Genomic DNA, 14860 nt, shown 5'->3' with positions numbered 1-14860 from the left:
ACCACCTACAGTAATGCTTGCCATTAGACATAATGGATTGAGTTCAAATGAGATGAAGTACTACAGAAGCAAAATTAAACAACTCAAAACAGGATGAATAACAAAGTTTATTTTCTCTTGAAAAGGGTAAAATGGTGAGTTATGAAATAATGTACTCAGAAATAGTAGTGTAAATGTGCTTGTTCAGAAGACAGTCAACAAAGAAGGAATTCAAAGGAATATGATGAAAATTGTAAAATCATGCCACAAGATTTTTTAAGAAAATAACATCTAAGGAGATTGAACAGAGGCTATGCTGGAGGAGTTAGGAGAAACAGGGAAGTGAAGCATAAACACCAGCATCCAGTGGTTGGGCTTTGAAGCATATTCTGTCCTGTACATCGCACAGAGGCGTTACTTTACACTTGATTGTTAATGTTAAAGTATACATAACTTTCCCATGATCTCTAAATTCTGTTTTCCTCCTTACAACCTGTCTCCCAATGACTTTCAATTTCTGCTTTATCATCTAAGATCAATTTTTATGTATAAAGTGGCCATGTCAAAGGCTTGACTTTTAAAAGCAAAGCTTTAATGCAAACATTCTGGCCCCCTGAGAATGACGGAACAGATCAGAAATTACTAAGTGAATCCATAACACAACATCATTTCTATGTAGAACCAGTTTTCACATTTAGTTTACAAAATAAATTGGCAGCTTGTATACAAATGCTACACTGTCATGTTCTGGCTACGAATGCATGGACGAAAGCAAGCATAAGAGTGGAGACTTTGGAGAAGCACAAAAATGAAAGTGTGTAAATACTTTAAAAAAAACATTCTCTGAATGTTGACTTTGCTGACAAACCAAGTACTTACTGCCCATCCTTAACTGCTTTTAAAAAGGTGGCTATTGATATTGCCACACTCAGTCTGGAACTCTGACCCAGAGAGTGTCGAAGGAATAGCGATGGATTTCTAAGTCAGGACAGTTTGTCATGGGGGGGATGGGGGGGGGAGGGGTAGAAGAACTCAGTGCTGTTAGTGCTTCCATGTGCTTGTACTGGAAAGTACTGCCTGAAGGTGAAGAACTAACTGTCCTGTTTTACTTTCTTCTGGGTAGAATTTGTGGTTTTAGAAAGAACTAAAGAACAACAATGAAGAAAATAAATGCCACCTTCTTAATCCAACTGGAATTCCAAATCAATCTGGGAAGCATTCTTAGATAAAATGATGAATTTTGTGTTAGTTACCATAGAAGATCTTTTTTAACAAAAAGAATACATTTTCATTACTTAGGTGGCTCCTTATTATAAAATACTATGTTCCAGTTTTACAACAAGAGCCTTTACTTGAATCTGACATATTAAGACATGTGTATAATAAAAAAGTTCCAGGCTTATCCATCTATTTCATTCATTCAGTTACTCAGAAGATCGACCATTCATATAATCAGTCAAACAATGAATCTGGACTCCAAATCTGCTCGCTCAAGGTGGTCATATTTTTGGATCTGGAAAGCCATTTTCATGTCAGAGCAGAAAGTCCAAGATTTGTGATTGTTGCTGGTATTTTCAAGCATGGTAGGCACAAACACACAGAAGGGGTCTGGCATAATACCTCAGTGGCCTTATTCAGGAGTTACTATGAACCAAATTTGGATGCATCTGCTATAGATCATAATCCTAAAGATAACTTCATCCCTACACAAAATGGATTGACGGTTTCAAACTTCCTGTTCTAGAACTAAACCCAATTAGATATTTCCTACTACTACTGCTTGAATATGTCCAATTAGTTTTTCCAGCTTTACCAAAACCCTGATTTGCACCAAGTTCCACCTAAAGATAGTTCTTCAACTTAGGGAAGTGTTTATAAATGAATTGGATGAAGCTTGCAGATGACAAAAAGATTTGTGCTTTTTGGATATGAATCATTTGCAGATGCAGGCAAAAAAAAAGGAAGTTTGGTCAGGATGTGTGAGGTTGCACTTTAAGTGATCCTTGAGCATTGATGTATAGAAAAATCTTGGAGTCCAAGTCCATAGCTCCCTATAAGTGACCACACAAGTTGAGAAGGTGGTAATGAATACATATGGCATGTTTGTCTTTATTAGTTCAGGTACTGAGTTCAAGATTCAGCTTTATAAAACTCTGATTATTCTGAATCTGGGAATGTGTGTTCAACTCAGGTCAGATCATTATCAGTAGGATGTGGAGGCTTTGGAGAAGGCACTGAAAAGGTTTACCACTACAAGGCAAGTGTTATAAGGAGAGGCTGGACAAACTGGAGTTGTTTTTGTTTTTCAGAGCAGTCGAGGTTGAGAGGACAACTAATAGAAGTTAGAGAACTATAAAGAGGCATAGATAGAGTAGACAGCTGGTACCTTCCTCCCCTCCCCACCCCCGCAGGTCAGAATGTCTAATCGAAGAGGGCATGTCTTTAAGGTGAGAGGGGGAGAGTTGGAGTTCAAAGGGGAAGTGCAGGGCAAGTTTGTTTGTTTTTTTTAAACACATACGTGCCTGGAATGTGTGGACTGGGGTGGTGGTGGAGAGGACAAAATATTTTGTCCTCTGTCCATGATCCTGCACTCTACCCCTGTTTCCACACTGCTTGCACCCAAGTTGTTGAACTAAATACAAATTATATGGAACAAATGACTTCATAGACAAGCACTACTCATGATACCAAAAATAAAGCACTGTAATGACATACCATATCGCTTCTGGTATTACTAGGATATATGATCCTGGTGTTTTGCAAACAAGCATTTCAACAATTTAGGCAGAGACTTTCTTACTTTCACTGATCCCCAAAATATCCATTCAAGTGTATGAGTACAACCAGTGACAGCTTCAGCAATACCTAAAATGCTTTGGAAGCTTGTAATGTTTCTATAAATATACTAACAAGCCACAGCTAAGTATATGATATGACTATTTAAACATTATGCAGCTCAATTGTTACCACATTATATCCTAATAAGGAAAGGAAATTATAGTATCTCATTCTTAACAATTTCTGTGCACTTTTATTTGAGTCTGTAGTGGTTAGTCTGCATTTATGATACAAATGTATTTTCCAATTGGACACATTTTAGTGTCCAATTTTTACATTATATCCTGCAGTAACTGGAAATCGTTAAAGGTAAACCATATTTCACAAATTTGATGAAGTGGCGTAGCTGGATGAGGATGGTGTGATAAATGTCCCGGATAGAGATTCTCAAATGTCACATATAATAGATTTATATAAAAATATAGAGTCCAGGAAGCAATTATTCTTTAGTTTCTTGAAAAAATCTAATTCATGTTTATGCACAATATTTAACAAACTATAGCAGAAAAATATTATTTTATCATACAATATTCAACATCGTATTGGGAACAAAATAAATATTTTGCAACATTTCTTCAATCATAAAGGAGGGTAACAAGTTTCATTTTATTGCAGCAACAAAATCTAGCTAAAAGTCATAATTCTCATGTAAATTTTAAAAATTGTATGATCAACATATTTCTTTCATCCTGGGGAAAGCACCATCAGATTCAAAATCTTTGAAATATATATTGGAGTCAAGACAAGCCTCTAATGCACTGGTTTTTATAAACTGCAACAATGTTCATTTAGACTGCTATGATATTTTGACATCTAGTGCCATAAACACCATCAATCAGCCTCGGCACAAATAACAATCCCTTCAAAGCAAAATGAAGGGGGAAAAAACCCCTGAAGCCCCAAAAGGTTTTGCATTTTACCAGTTTAATGGACCATATTATGTATGCTACTGAGTCTTTCAACGTCCTACCAAAACTATTCATCCTTTTATTGTCTACAACCACCAAAATACATTCATTCTGCTCACGACTAACCTCAGCTACAGTATTGACAGATCCAAAAACAGGCAAGGAGCTTTTGTAGTTCCTTGTCACAATGATCAAGGCCATATGCCTAGCTATCTTTTAGCTACTTGAACTGCTCTCATCTTCCTCCTCAGACACAAAGCTAACCTTTCCTTCAAATCTGCCCTAACTCTGAAGGCAGCCCATTGGTTTCGAATGGCAATGCTTGTGTTTTTCTTGTTCATGAGACACACACAATCTGCACACACTGCTGTCTTTCAGAATGCCCTTCCTGACACCAATGCTTGCATATGTATATTGTAAATAGTTCTCTCTCCTTCTGCTGGTGCAGCCTGCCTACTTTCAAAACTACTCTCTTCACACTTCTTTAAAACCACTATCAAACCTTCAGTCCTTGAAAACTAGCCTCTACCTCCAAGAGATATTGCAAGTACCATTCCCTTTGATATCCAGACTTGACTTTGATCAAATTAGTTTTCTTATCATAGAACCTAATTTGCACCGACCAGACACAGACAAGTGACCAGTAAGTATTATTTCCCCTTTATCTCTCTGCAAACTCTGTGGTTAAACTACAACCAACTCCAGGTGTCAATGATGGGAATTATGATGACGACTAGAAGAACTTCAGTTGTCAGGGGAAGGTAACTGAGATATGATCTTCCTGAAGGGTGTGAAAATGATCAAGGGAATAGAAATGGTTTATTGCAGTACAGAACATTAGGGATTGAATTTAAAGAAATAAGATATGCATCCAGCAGAGTAAAACACAAATTAAGAACTAATACCAGAATAGTTGCCATCCAAAATAATGGCAAATATACAAATAAACTTTTAAAATTCTTGATTAAGACAATATTTCAACTATTAGAAAAACAACAGAGAAATAAACCTGGGACTGTTCAGACAAATTAACAGGGGTTTTAGTCTTTTTTAATTCCAACTGGTTAGAATCCTTACTGCCCCATAAACAGTCTGCTGGAGAAACTCTGTGAGCTGAGCAATTCTATGGGTGAAAACAATGTCCATGTTATGGGGTGAAACCAGACTGAGAGTGGAGAGTGGAAACAGCCAGTATAAAGAGGAGAGGGGGAGAGGGGGCCTGGTGATAATGAGGACAGACACGATTGTTGGTCTGATGTTGGGATTAGCGGGGAGGGGCAGTGGGGTGACATGACAGAAGAAGGCAGACAAGACGAAAGTGGAATCACAGGGGGAGTGGGGGGGGGGTTGAGTGGTAAGGGTGAAATTGGAGACAGATGCTGGATGGTCATGAGCAGGAAGAGAAAGGCAGCAAGTGCTGGTATGTGATAAGTAATGATGCTGATAATGAGAACCATCAGGGGAGAGAGGCAGAAGTAAATAGGAAGGTGGGGAAAACTGGAGTGGGAAAGGGAACAGAAGAATAACAGAGAGGAGAGAAAGGGAGGGAAGGGGAAGGGGAAGGGGAAGAGGGAGGGAGAGAGAGGGGGAAGAGGGAGAGGGGGAAGAGGAAGAGGGGGGAGAGGGAGGGGGAAGAGGAAGAGGGGGGAGAGGAGAGGAAGGGAGGGGGGGAGAGAGAGGAAGGGAGGGGGGGAGAGAGAGGAAGGGAGGGGGAGAGAGAGGAAGGGAGGGGGGGAGAGAGGAAGGGAGGGGGGGAGAGAGAGGGAGGGAGGGAGAGAGAGGGGAAGGGAGGGGGAGAGAGGGGAAGGGAGGGGGAGAGAGGGGAAGGGAGGGGGAGAGAGGGGAAGGGAGGGGGAGAGAGGGGAAGGGAGGGGGAGAGAGGGGAAGGGAGGGGGAAGAGAGAGGAAGGGAGGGGGAAGAGAGAGGAAGGGAGGGGGAAGAGAGAGGAAGGGAGGGGGAAGAGAGAGGAAGGGAGGGGGAAGAGAGAGGAAGGGAGGGGGAAGAGAGAGGAAGGGAGGGGGAAGAGAGAGGAAGGGAGGGGGAGAGAGAGGAAGGGAGGGGGGAGAGAGAGGAAGGGAGGGGGGAGAGAGAGGAAGGGAGGGGGAGAGAGAGGAAGGGAGGGGGGAGAGAGAGGAAGGGAGGGGGGAGAGAGAGGAAGGGAGGGGGGAGAGAGAGGAAGGGAGGGGGGAGAGAGAGGAAGGGAGGGGGGAGAGAGAGGAAGGGAGGGGGGAGAGAGAGGAAGGGAGGGGGGAGAGAGAGGAAGGGAGGGGGGAGAGAGAGGAAGGGAGGGGGGAGAGAGAGGAAGGGAGGGGGAGAGAGAGGAAGGGAGGGGGAGAGAGAGGAAGGGAGGGGGAGAGAGAGGAAGGGAGGGGGAGAGAGAGGAAGGGAGGGGGAGAGAGAGGAAGGGAGGGGGAGAGAGAGGAAGGGAGGGGGAGAGAGAGGAAGGGAGGGGGAGAGAGAGGAAGGGAGGGGGAGAGAGAGGAAGGGAGGGGAGAGAGAGGAAGGGAGGGGGAGAGAGAGGAAGGGAGGGGGAGAGAGAGGAAGGGAGGGGGAGAGAGAGGAAGGGAGGGGGAGAGAGAGGAAGGGAGGGGGAGAGAGAGGAAGGGAGGGGGAGAGAGAGGAAGGGAGGGGGGAGAGAGAGGAAGGGAGGGGGAGAGAGAGGAAGGGAGGGGGAGAGAGAGGAAGGGAGGGGAGAGAGAGGAAGGGAGGGGGGAGAGAGAGGAAGGGAGGGGGGAGAGAGAGGAAGGGAGGGGGGAGAGAGAGGAAGGGAGGGGGGAGAGAGAGGAAGGGAGGGGGGAGAGAGAGGAAGGGAGGGGGAGAGAGAGGAAGGGAGGGGGAGAGAGAGGAAGGGAGGGGGAGAGAGAGGAAGGGAGGGGGAGAGAGAGGAAGGGAGGGGGAGAGAGAGGAAGGGAGGGGGAGAGAGAGGAAGGGAGGGGGAGAGAGAGGAAGGGAGGGGGAGAGAGAGGAAGGGAGGGGGAGAGAGAGGAAGGGAGGGGGAGAGAGAGGAAGGGAGGGGGAGAGAGAGGAAGGGAGGGGGAGAGAGAGGAAGGGAGGGGGAGAGAGAGGAAGGGAGGGGGAGAGAGAGGAAGGGAGGGGGGAGAGAAAAAGGGAGGGGGGAGAGAAAAAGGGAGGGGGGAGAGAAAAAGGGAGGGGGGAGAGAAAAAGGGAGGGGGAGAGAAAAAGGGAGGGGGGAGAGAAAAAGGGAGGGGGGAGAGAAAAAGGGAGGGGGGAGAGAAAAAGGGAGGGGGAGAGAAAAAGGGAGGGGGAGAGAAAAAGGGAGGGGGGAGAGAAAAAGGGAGGGGGGAGAAAAAGGGAGGGGGAGAGAAAAAGGGAGGGGGAGAGAAAAAGGGAGGGGGAGAGAAAAAGGGAGGGGGAGAGAAAAAGGGAGGGGGAGAGAAAAAGGGAGGGGGAGAGAAAAAGGGAGGGGGAGAGAAAAAGGGAGGGGGAGAGAAAAAGGGAGGGGGAGAGAAAGAAAGGGTGGGGGAGAGATAGAGCACGAGAGCAAGAGAGAGACAAAGAGAGCAGAGAAAAAGGATGAGACAGAGGTAGAGAGAGCAAGAGGGTAAGCGAGGGGGAGAGAGAAAGAGAATGACAGAGACACAGTGAGTGAGAGAGACAGAGAGAAACAGCCAGTTTTATAGGAGGTACAGATTATTCAGAATTGATTCCATTGGGTTGCAGACTACCCAGGTGGTAGTCTGCTTACTTTCTTTTTTTTGCATGAGACTGCCCCCAAGCAGGTGCATAGGCAAATTATGGATAAGTTGGTGTGGGAATGGGAAGGGAAAGTGAAATTGAAATGGCACAGCAGACAGAATGCAGGTGTTTTGTGCACTGGCTGTCTTGTCTGCATCTGGTGTTGTCTATGTAGGGGATGTCACGTTGGGAGTGGGATTGCAGTAGATGAAGTTGGAGGAGGTGAAGTGAATTTTACCTCACCTGGAAGATGGTGAGGGTAGAGCTGTAGAGACAAGTCTTGCACTTGCTGCAGTGCAGGGTAAAGTGCAAGAGGTCATGAAAGGGTGGGTGGGGAGGGATACAGTGGTCCCTAACGAAGGTGGAAAGGGGCAGGTAGAAGATGTGCTGAGTAATGGGTTATGCCAGCTGCATCGAGGCTCCACCACCAGCCACATCTTCTCATGCCCATTCCTTTCCGCTATCCATCAGGACCACTCCCTTTATGACATCCTGGTCTACTCATTCCTCTCTATTCACCCCTCCCTGACCCCGGCACTTTTCCCTGCAACTGCAGGAGGTGTAACACTTGTCCATTCACCTCCTCTCTCATCACCATTCAGAGATCTAAACAGCAGCGTAAGGTGAGGAATAGATTCATGTGCACCCACTCAATCTCGTCTACTTGACCAAATCACAGAGCCCCTACACTTTTCCGCAATAGCCATTCTGAGCTTCAAGTTGCACAACACTTCACTTTTCCCTCCTATGTCCACTATCCTGGGCCTCTTCTACTGCCACGGTGAAGCCAACGTGAACTTGAGGATCAACACATCCTATTCCGCCTGAGTAGTCTACATTGCAAAGGTGTCAACTTCCAATTTCAAGTTAACAGTCTCACCTTTGTCACCACATTAGAACCCCAAGCCCCCCGGCTCCTCTTTCCACCAGTTTGTTCCTTATTCTGTATGTCACTATTACTGTACATTTCTGTGAATTTCATATTATTTGTAGAAAAATAATGCAAACCTCAATACAAAATGAAGTTAAAGTGCTGTCAGCAATTGACTCACTTTGAAAGTCACTAAATATGACAAACCTTTCAACATCTTAGCTTCTTCCTTGACATTGGTATGATGGTCTCCTGCTATAAGGGTGGCTGCTTAAAAGAGAGATAAATATTATATGATGCTAAAAGGGGCAATGCATGAGTGCAAAAAATAATCCAATCGATCATAAGCAAAGAGTTTAAACAGGTACTATAACACACTGTGTTCTCACCAATGGTCTTTTTAATCTCCTTCTGTAAAAGGAAACTTGTTTGAAGGTTCATCTTAAAATGGATCTACTAATTTTGATAATGATTTATATTGCAATCAATTTTATTAGGATCACTGAGATTGCAGCATGTAGACACATTGTTTAAATATTTAAACTGAAGACAATTCAACCACATAAGTTTGAGCAAATGACAGTATTTTCACAAACCAACCAAATCTAGACTTGTTTTCACACCCATCCATACTATTTCAGATATTTATTATTTTAAGTAATCATGAAATATTAGTCTCAAGTATTGAAGTATTTCATGTTTTTATCACTCTTGTGCTTAAGTAAGTCTTCTAAGTTTCTGCGTTCTTCTAAGACCACAATCACAACAATGGATTCATTGACCTTGGGATGATCTCTCAAAACATCTGAATTAGTTTACAAATTTCATTTAGATGACTGACTAAACTAACCTGTTCAACTGAAAACATAACAAATCTGAGTATTTATCTTTATGATCACAACCTCAAACTTCTGGTACAATTTTGATAAGTTTTCAGTCTATATTTGTCATTCAACAATTTGTACCCTGAATTGGGAGACCTAGAATGGCACATAATAGTACTACAAAGTGGTCAAACCCACATCCTTTACAGTTAGCTCATGCACAGATTTGAATTTTAATTGCTGTAATATTAGATTGAGAACTGCCAAGAGTTTAAAAATCAGCTGAAGTTAGTTAAATTCTGAGTTCTGCTGTCTTAACTATTAACAAACACTATGGTTGAAATTCAGACACCCACACTTAAGTTTCAAGAAAAAAATCCATTGTTGCAAGTCATAGCGCACATGTCTGAATTCAATCTGCAGACACTAATGCCTTTTTGCCGCAGTCGTTGTTGACATAAATCAGAAGAGAAATGGCCCACATTTGCACAAGCTATAAACGTTGCCAACAGCAGCAATAAAGTGCTGGCTAATTCTGGCCACTGCGGTAAATCTACAACATCTGGATTTGAAGAGGGGCAGTGAGGATGTTTTGCACAGATTCTGAGTACCTCTTGATCTTTTTCATTTGCAAAACAGTTGAAGATTGAGTTGCAAGCATCAAAGGCTCTGGAAAATTGCTCCTTATCTACATGGCAATTTACCCCGATATTAATCCAAAGCAAAGGTTTCGGGTCATTGATCACTTCAGCTAGTCCAGATGTAATTCAAGTATTAATTGGAATTCATAAATATGGGACAAATCTGGTTAACATTTCATCTTTGTGTGAGATTCAGAGAAGTAGATATCTGTCACAAACTTAAGATGTAATGTACTTTTCTTCTTTAGAACTGACTGAGTGTTAAAATTGAAAGCATCAAGTCCTAAACATACTTAATCCAAGCTCAGGTGCCAGTCTATACCACTTATACAATTATTCAGCTTTCCTTTCAGCAAGTCTCCTCAGAATCAGACTTATTATCACTAACATACGCCATGAAATTTGTTGTTTTACAGCAGCAAGACAGTGAAATATGTGGGGGGGGGGAAGGGGGGGAAGTTGTTCCTAAAACACTGAATATTTCTTCAGGGTCTGTAATGATAGATGCTGACTTCTTGAGGCCCATGATGGAGCTGTCCCATTGCAGCTTTTTCTGATCCTCTGCATTGGAGCTTTCTATCAGGCAGAGGTGTAACCAGTCAAAAATTTGCTAGTCTTTTAGAGACATACGCCATAAGACAAAGGAGCAGAAGCTGACCATTTGGCCCATCGAGTCTGCTCCACCATTTTATCATGAGCTGATCCATTCTCCCATTTAGTGCCACTCTCCCGCCTTCTCACCATAACCATTGATGCCCTGGCTACTCAGATACCTATCAATCTCTGCCTTAAATACACCCAATGACTTGGCCTCCACTGCTTCCCATGGCAACAAATTCCATAGATTCACCACCCTCTGGCTAAAAAAATCTCTTTCCATCTCTGTTCTGAATGGACCTTCAATCCTTAAGTCATGCCCTCTCCTACTAGACTCCCCCATCATGGGAAACAACTTTGCCACATCCACTCTGTCCATGCCTTTCAACAATGTCCATGCCTTTGACATCTTCTCAAACTTCTGATGAAGTACAGTTGCTGGCATGCCTTCTTCGTGGTTGCATCATTTTGTTGGGTTAGTTCCTCTGATATGTTGACACCCAGGACCCTGAAGCTGCTCATCCTCTCCACTGCTGACCATTGTGGGCCAAACGGCCTTTCCAGTGTTTTATTGCTCTATATAATATGAAGATCAGAACCTGCATACAGTACTCTGGCTGTGGTCTGAGTCATGCTTTATTAAGTTGGGGTATAACTTCCCTGCTCTTGTATTCATTGCACCAACAAATGAAGGCTAAGATCCTACATGGCTTCTTAGCCACATTAACTATCTTGGCTGGCATCTTCAAGGATCTTTGGACTGGTACACTGTGGTCTCTCTGTTTGTCCATACTCCCTATAACCCTACAACTCATGGTAGGGACATCAGGTGCTCCCAAAATGTATCAACTGCACATCCAAATTAAACTCCATCTATAATTTCTCAAGCCCATTTCCCCAACACGTCCATATGATCCCTCCACACTATCAACAACTCCACCAATCCTAGTGCCAGCTACACATGCCTCTTACACATCCAAACAATTCACATACATTACAAACAAGGGTCACAGGAATAATGTCATGAATCACCAAATCATACAAGCAAATCTCTAGCATCATCCTCTGGTTCCTATTGTCAAGCCAAATTCCCAGGATCCCATGGGTTCTAACTGTTTGAGTCAGTCCATGTGGGACCTTGACAAAGGTATTATGAAATTCACGTAGCCACATCCCTCTTCACTGCCCTCATCACTACAACATTATCTCTTCAAAAGAAATTCAGTTGGATTGGTCAGCAAGTATATGCCCTTGACAAAACTACAATGGCTATCTCTGATAAGGGGTGGAGCTTAGGAGGGTGATGGCACCAAACGACGACTCCTTTGCTTGCATCTTCGGAAACGGCTCTATTTCCATCTTTAATATCTCTATTTTTCCCTTTCAGGGTTCTTTTGAAGACCCTGACCTGGAGTTACACGTTGACTTCGGTTCTTTGCGGGAATGGGACCCGCTCTATGGGTCTCACAACCAGCCACTATTCAATGTATCAAGGACGTGGCCTAGAAGACTAGCGTGCCTTCAGGGTTCCAGGATTTTGTGGCTCTGGAGGCGGGGGGATTCGAGGTTGGTGCCTCCACGTGTCGTGGGAGACAGAAGATTGAAAGCAGCAAGATGGCCGCTGGCTGCGTGCCCAGAAGCAAAGAGCTCGGAAAAAGCAACGTAACAGACTTTTAACATCATAAATCAGCACGTTGTTCCCCTCACACTGTGAAACGGGGACACCTCTTTTTCCCTTATTAGGGAGAGAGAGAGCCTGTGGTATGTCCAATTACCGGGTGAACGAGTAGTCTTTGGGGTACTGCAAGTCTGTCTTTATTGACGCTTTGCTGCACGCTTGAATGCTCAGTGGGGGACGCCCATGATTTTTTTGCTGGTTGGGGGGTGGGGGAATCATTGCTTTGCTGCTGCTTATGCGTGGGAGGGGGGAGCGGGGGGGGGGTTTGGGGTTCTAACATTTAACTGTTATTCATTCTTTGGGGCACTCCTCTGTTTTCGTGGATGGTTGCAAAGAAAAAAAAATCAGGATGTATATTGTATACATTTCTGACAGTAAATGTACCTTTGAAACCTTTGATTAGCGCCAGCCTTATGAAACAATCATCAATCCTGTCCTTCAGAAATTTTCCCAACAGAGAACTAATTTAACTGACAACAGCAATTGCAACTGCCAGTTCGCAGGGGTAGACCACTTAAGGGAGTTACTTTGGAAACTAACAAGGCAAGTTCAAGTTCAGTTTATTGTCATTCAGCTGTACACACATATAGCACCAAACAAAACAATATTCCTCCAGATCAAGGTGCACAACACATTACGTATAACTCACACACGACACATAAATAATAATACCACAAATAAATTAACTAATAATAAGATGGACATACAAGTTAAAATGTAAATAGTATAACACTACTGGTGCCTCATACATGATGAAACTGCATGATCAGATTCACACGTGGTGGCAGGGAGTTCAGTATTCTTACAACCACCTCTCATATTGATACTTGTACTATGATACTTCAATCCAGGGATTTCCAACCTTACTTATGCCACAGTTCTTACCATTAACTGAGGAGTCCGTGGGCCCCAGGTTGGGGACTCCTGTTTTAAATCAAACAATATAACACCCATTTCCATTTTAATTAAAACAGCAACCCTTTCTCCACTGTGTTTCAATACAATCAGAATTCCTACACCTGCAGACTGTGCACATTTGGGTCATTGTTGAGAGAAAAACTTCCTGGGGGAACATAGCTCCACTTATAACATGGGTTTCAATGAGGAAAAGGGGGTTTGCTTTATGCAGAATTGTAATATATGCAGTTTTCTAGGAATGAATTGCCTCCATAATGCAGGTGTATACTGTAACTTCCCTTCTAATGTTAGGCATACAGGTCTATAATCATTAATGGAAACTTGAACTGAATTTCACCTTTGCCTTCATTGAATCCTCTAATTACTGTCTTCTTTATGACAATGAAAAGTATTCATACAGGTCCTTACCTATACCTTCTGGCAAACACATAGATTGTCCCTTATTCTTAATAAGCCTTATACTTCCCTGGTTATTGTTTTGTCCTTAACTTATTGCATTACTCGCACTACTACTTTATTATATGAAATATCTTTGGATTTATCTTAATCCTATCAACCAATGATATATTGTGACCTTTTTTGCCTTCCTAGTGTCCCTCTGAAGCTCCAACCTATACTGGGTAGAATCATAGAGTAATTCAGCCCAAGTCGTTCATGGCAAATCCCATCTGCCCATGTTTGGCTTATACATACTGTTTCCTTATTCCAAATGTCTTTTACGTGTTGCTATTTGGCATCACTCCTGAGGACACTTCTTCCCTCCTGATCTTCACAAGCGAAGAACCAACCATCATTTGTCTTCGAGATATTGCTATTATAAAGTACCTTTTGAACTCTTGACATGACCACCCCTAAGTCTTTAGTTCTCTAGACCCACCATATGGTTCCTTTTCACTCTTTATCTAACCCTTGATATCTCTTGACAACTCGTTCCTGTGAAGGTGAAAGCCAAAGCTAAGATGTTACCCTGCACTGTTGGCTACTTCTTCTTAGAATGCTTCAAACTGTGTTAATGTAGAATTACCTGGGAGTAAATGCTCCCATTTCACTTTTGCTAGGTTCTCAGTTATTTCATTGAAATTGGTCTTTCTCCAATTTAAGATCTTTATTCCTGGCCCATCACTATCCTTTCCCATAACTACTTTCAATTTCAGAGAAATTCATCCTTAAAAATGCTCTTCCAAGTTCCAGTCACATTCTTTCTCTCTTATTCTATCTACATATCTATCTACAATCTCGTGAACTCGTACCAAAGGTTTTGTGCCCCCCCCCGCCCCCACCCATCCACCTCAAGTCTTTTAGTCTTTTAGGCTAGAGGAAACCATTTGTTGGGTATAAAGCACAATACTCTCCTAGTGAATGGCCCCAGGGTTTGCCAATTTTACACTGTTATTCCACCTTTTGGAAACCAACAAACTTTCTCCAAAGAGACATACCTTCTAGTTCTCCAGTGTCCAGAAATCACAGTCTTAGTTGTTATGGATAAGTTGGAAAAGTACCTTCCAAGACTGTAGTATCATACTACCGCTATTGAAAGCATGTTTTGATAAAAGTACACCATCCAGATCTCTCATTAATTCTGCTGACCTTGCATCCTATCTTTTTGTCCTTGGGTTAGAAGATTGTGTGTTCAAAAGCCCACAAGCCAAGGGGTTCAGTGCATTACTCAGGCTGACATTTTATTGCAGTATTGAGGTAAATCTGAGCTGGCACCTTTTGGACAAGATATGAAGGTGAAGCCCATATTTGCCATATCAGGTAAATGTAAAAAAATCCATGCACTAGAGTTCAAGAAAAGAACAAAGTCTTTGACCTGAAACTCTATCCATTTCTTACTTCACATATTGTGCTGCATTTACTGATGTTTCCAACGTTTTAATTTTCAATTTTTATTGCTGATTGCCAGCATC

At 43.0% G+C, this 14860-nt stretch overlaps 1 protein-coding gene across 11 annotated transcripts in view; it reads right to left on the bottom strand.

Annotated features, from left to right (window-relative positions):
• Positions 1-14860, bottom strand: part of slmapa (sarcolemma associated protein a) — a 196152-nt gene that overhangs the window by 57319 nt on the left and 123973 nt on the right. For 4 of the 11 annotated variants that reach the window (XM_072280435.1, XM_072280437.1, XM_072280441.1 and 1 more), the window contains exon 14: positions 8500-8562. The exons of 4 other annotated variants lie outside the window; for them this stretch is intronic. In XM_072280435.1, the coding sequence (XP_072136536.1) occupies positions 8500-8562 (63 nt within the window). The remainder of the gene's footprint in view (positions 1-8499; positions 8563-14860) is intronic. 3 more of the 11 variants (XM_072280436.1, XM_072280442.1, XM_072280440.1) reach the window with 1 other exon arrangement.

This window comes from Mobula birostris, chromosome 16 (genome assembly GCF_030028105.1).
Source record: "Mobula birostris isolate sMobBir1 chromosome 16, sMobBir1.hap1, whole genome shotgun sequence".
NCBI classification, from domain to species: Eukaryota; Metazoa; Chordata; class Chondrichthyes; order Myliobatiformes; family Myliobatidae; genus Mobula; species Mobula birostris.
The sequence above is the reverse complement of the archived record's forward strand: the minus strand, read 5'-3'. Positions and strand labels throughout refer to the sequence as shown.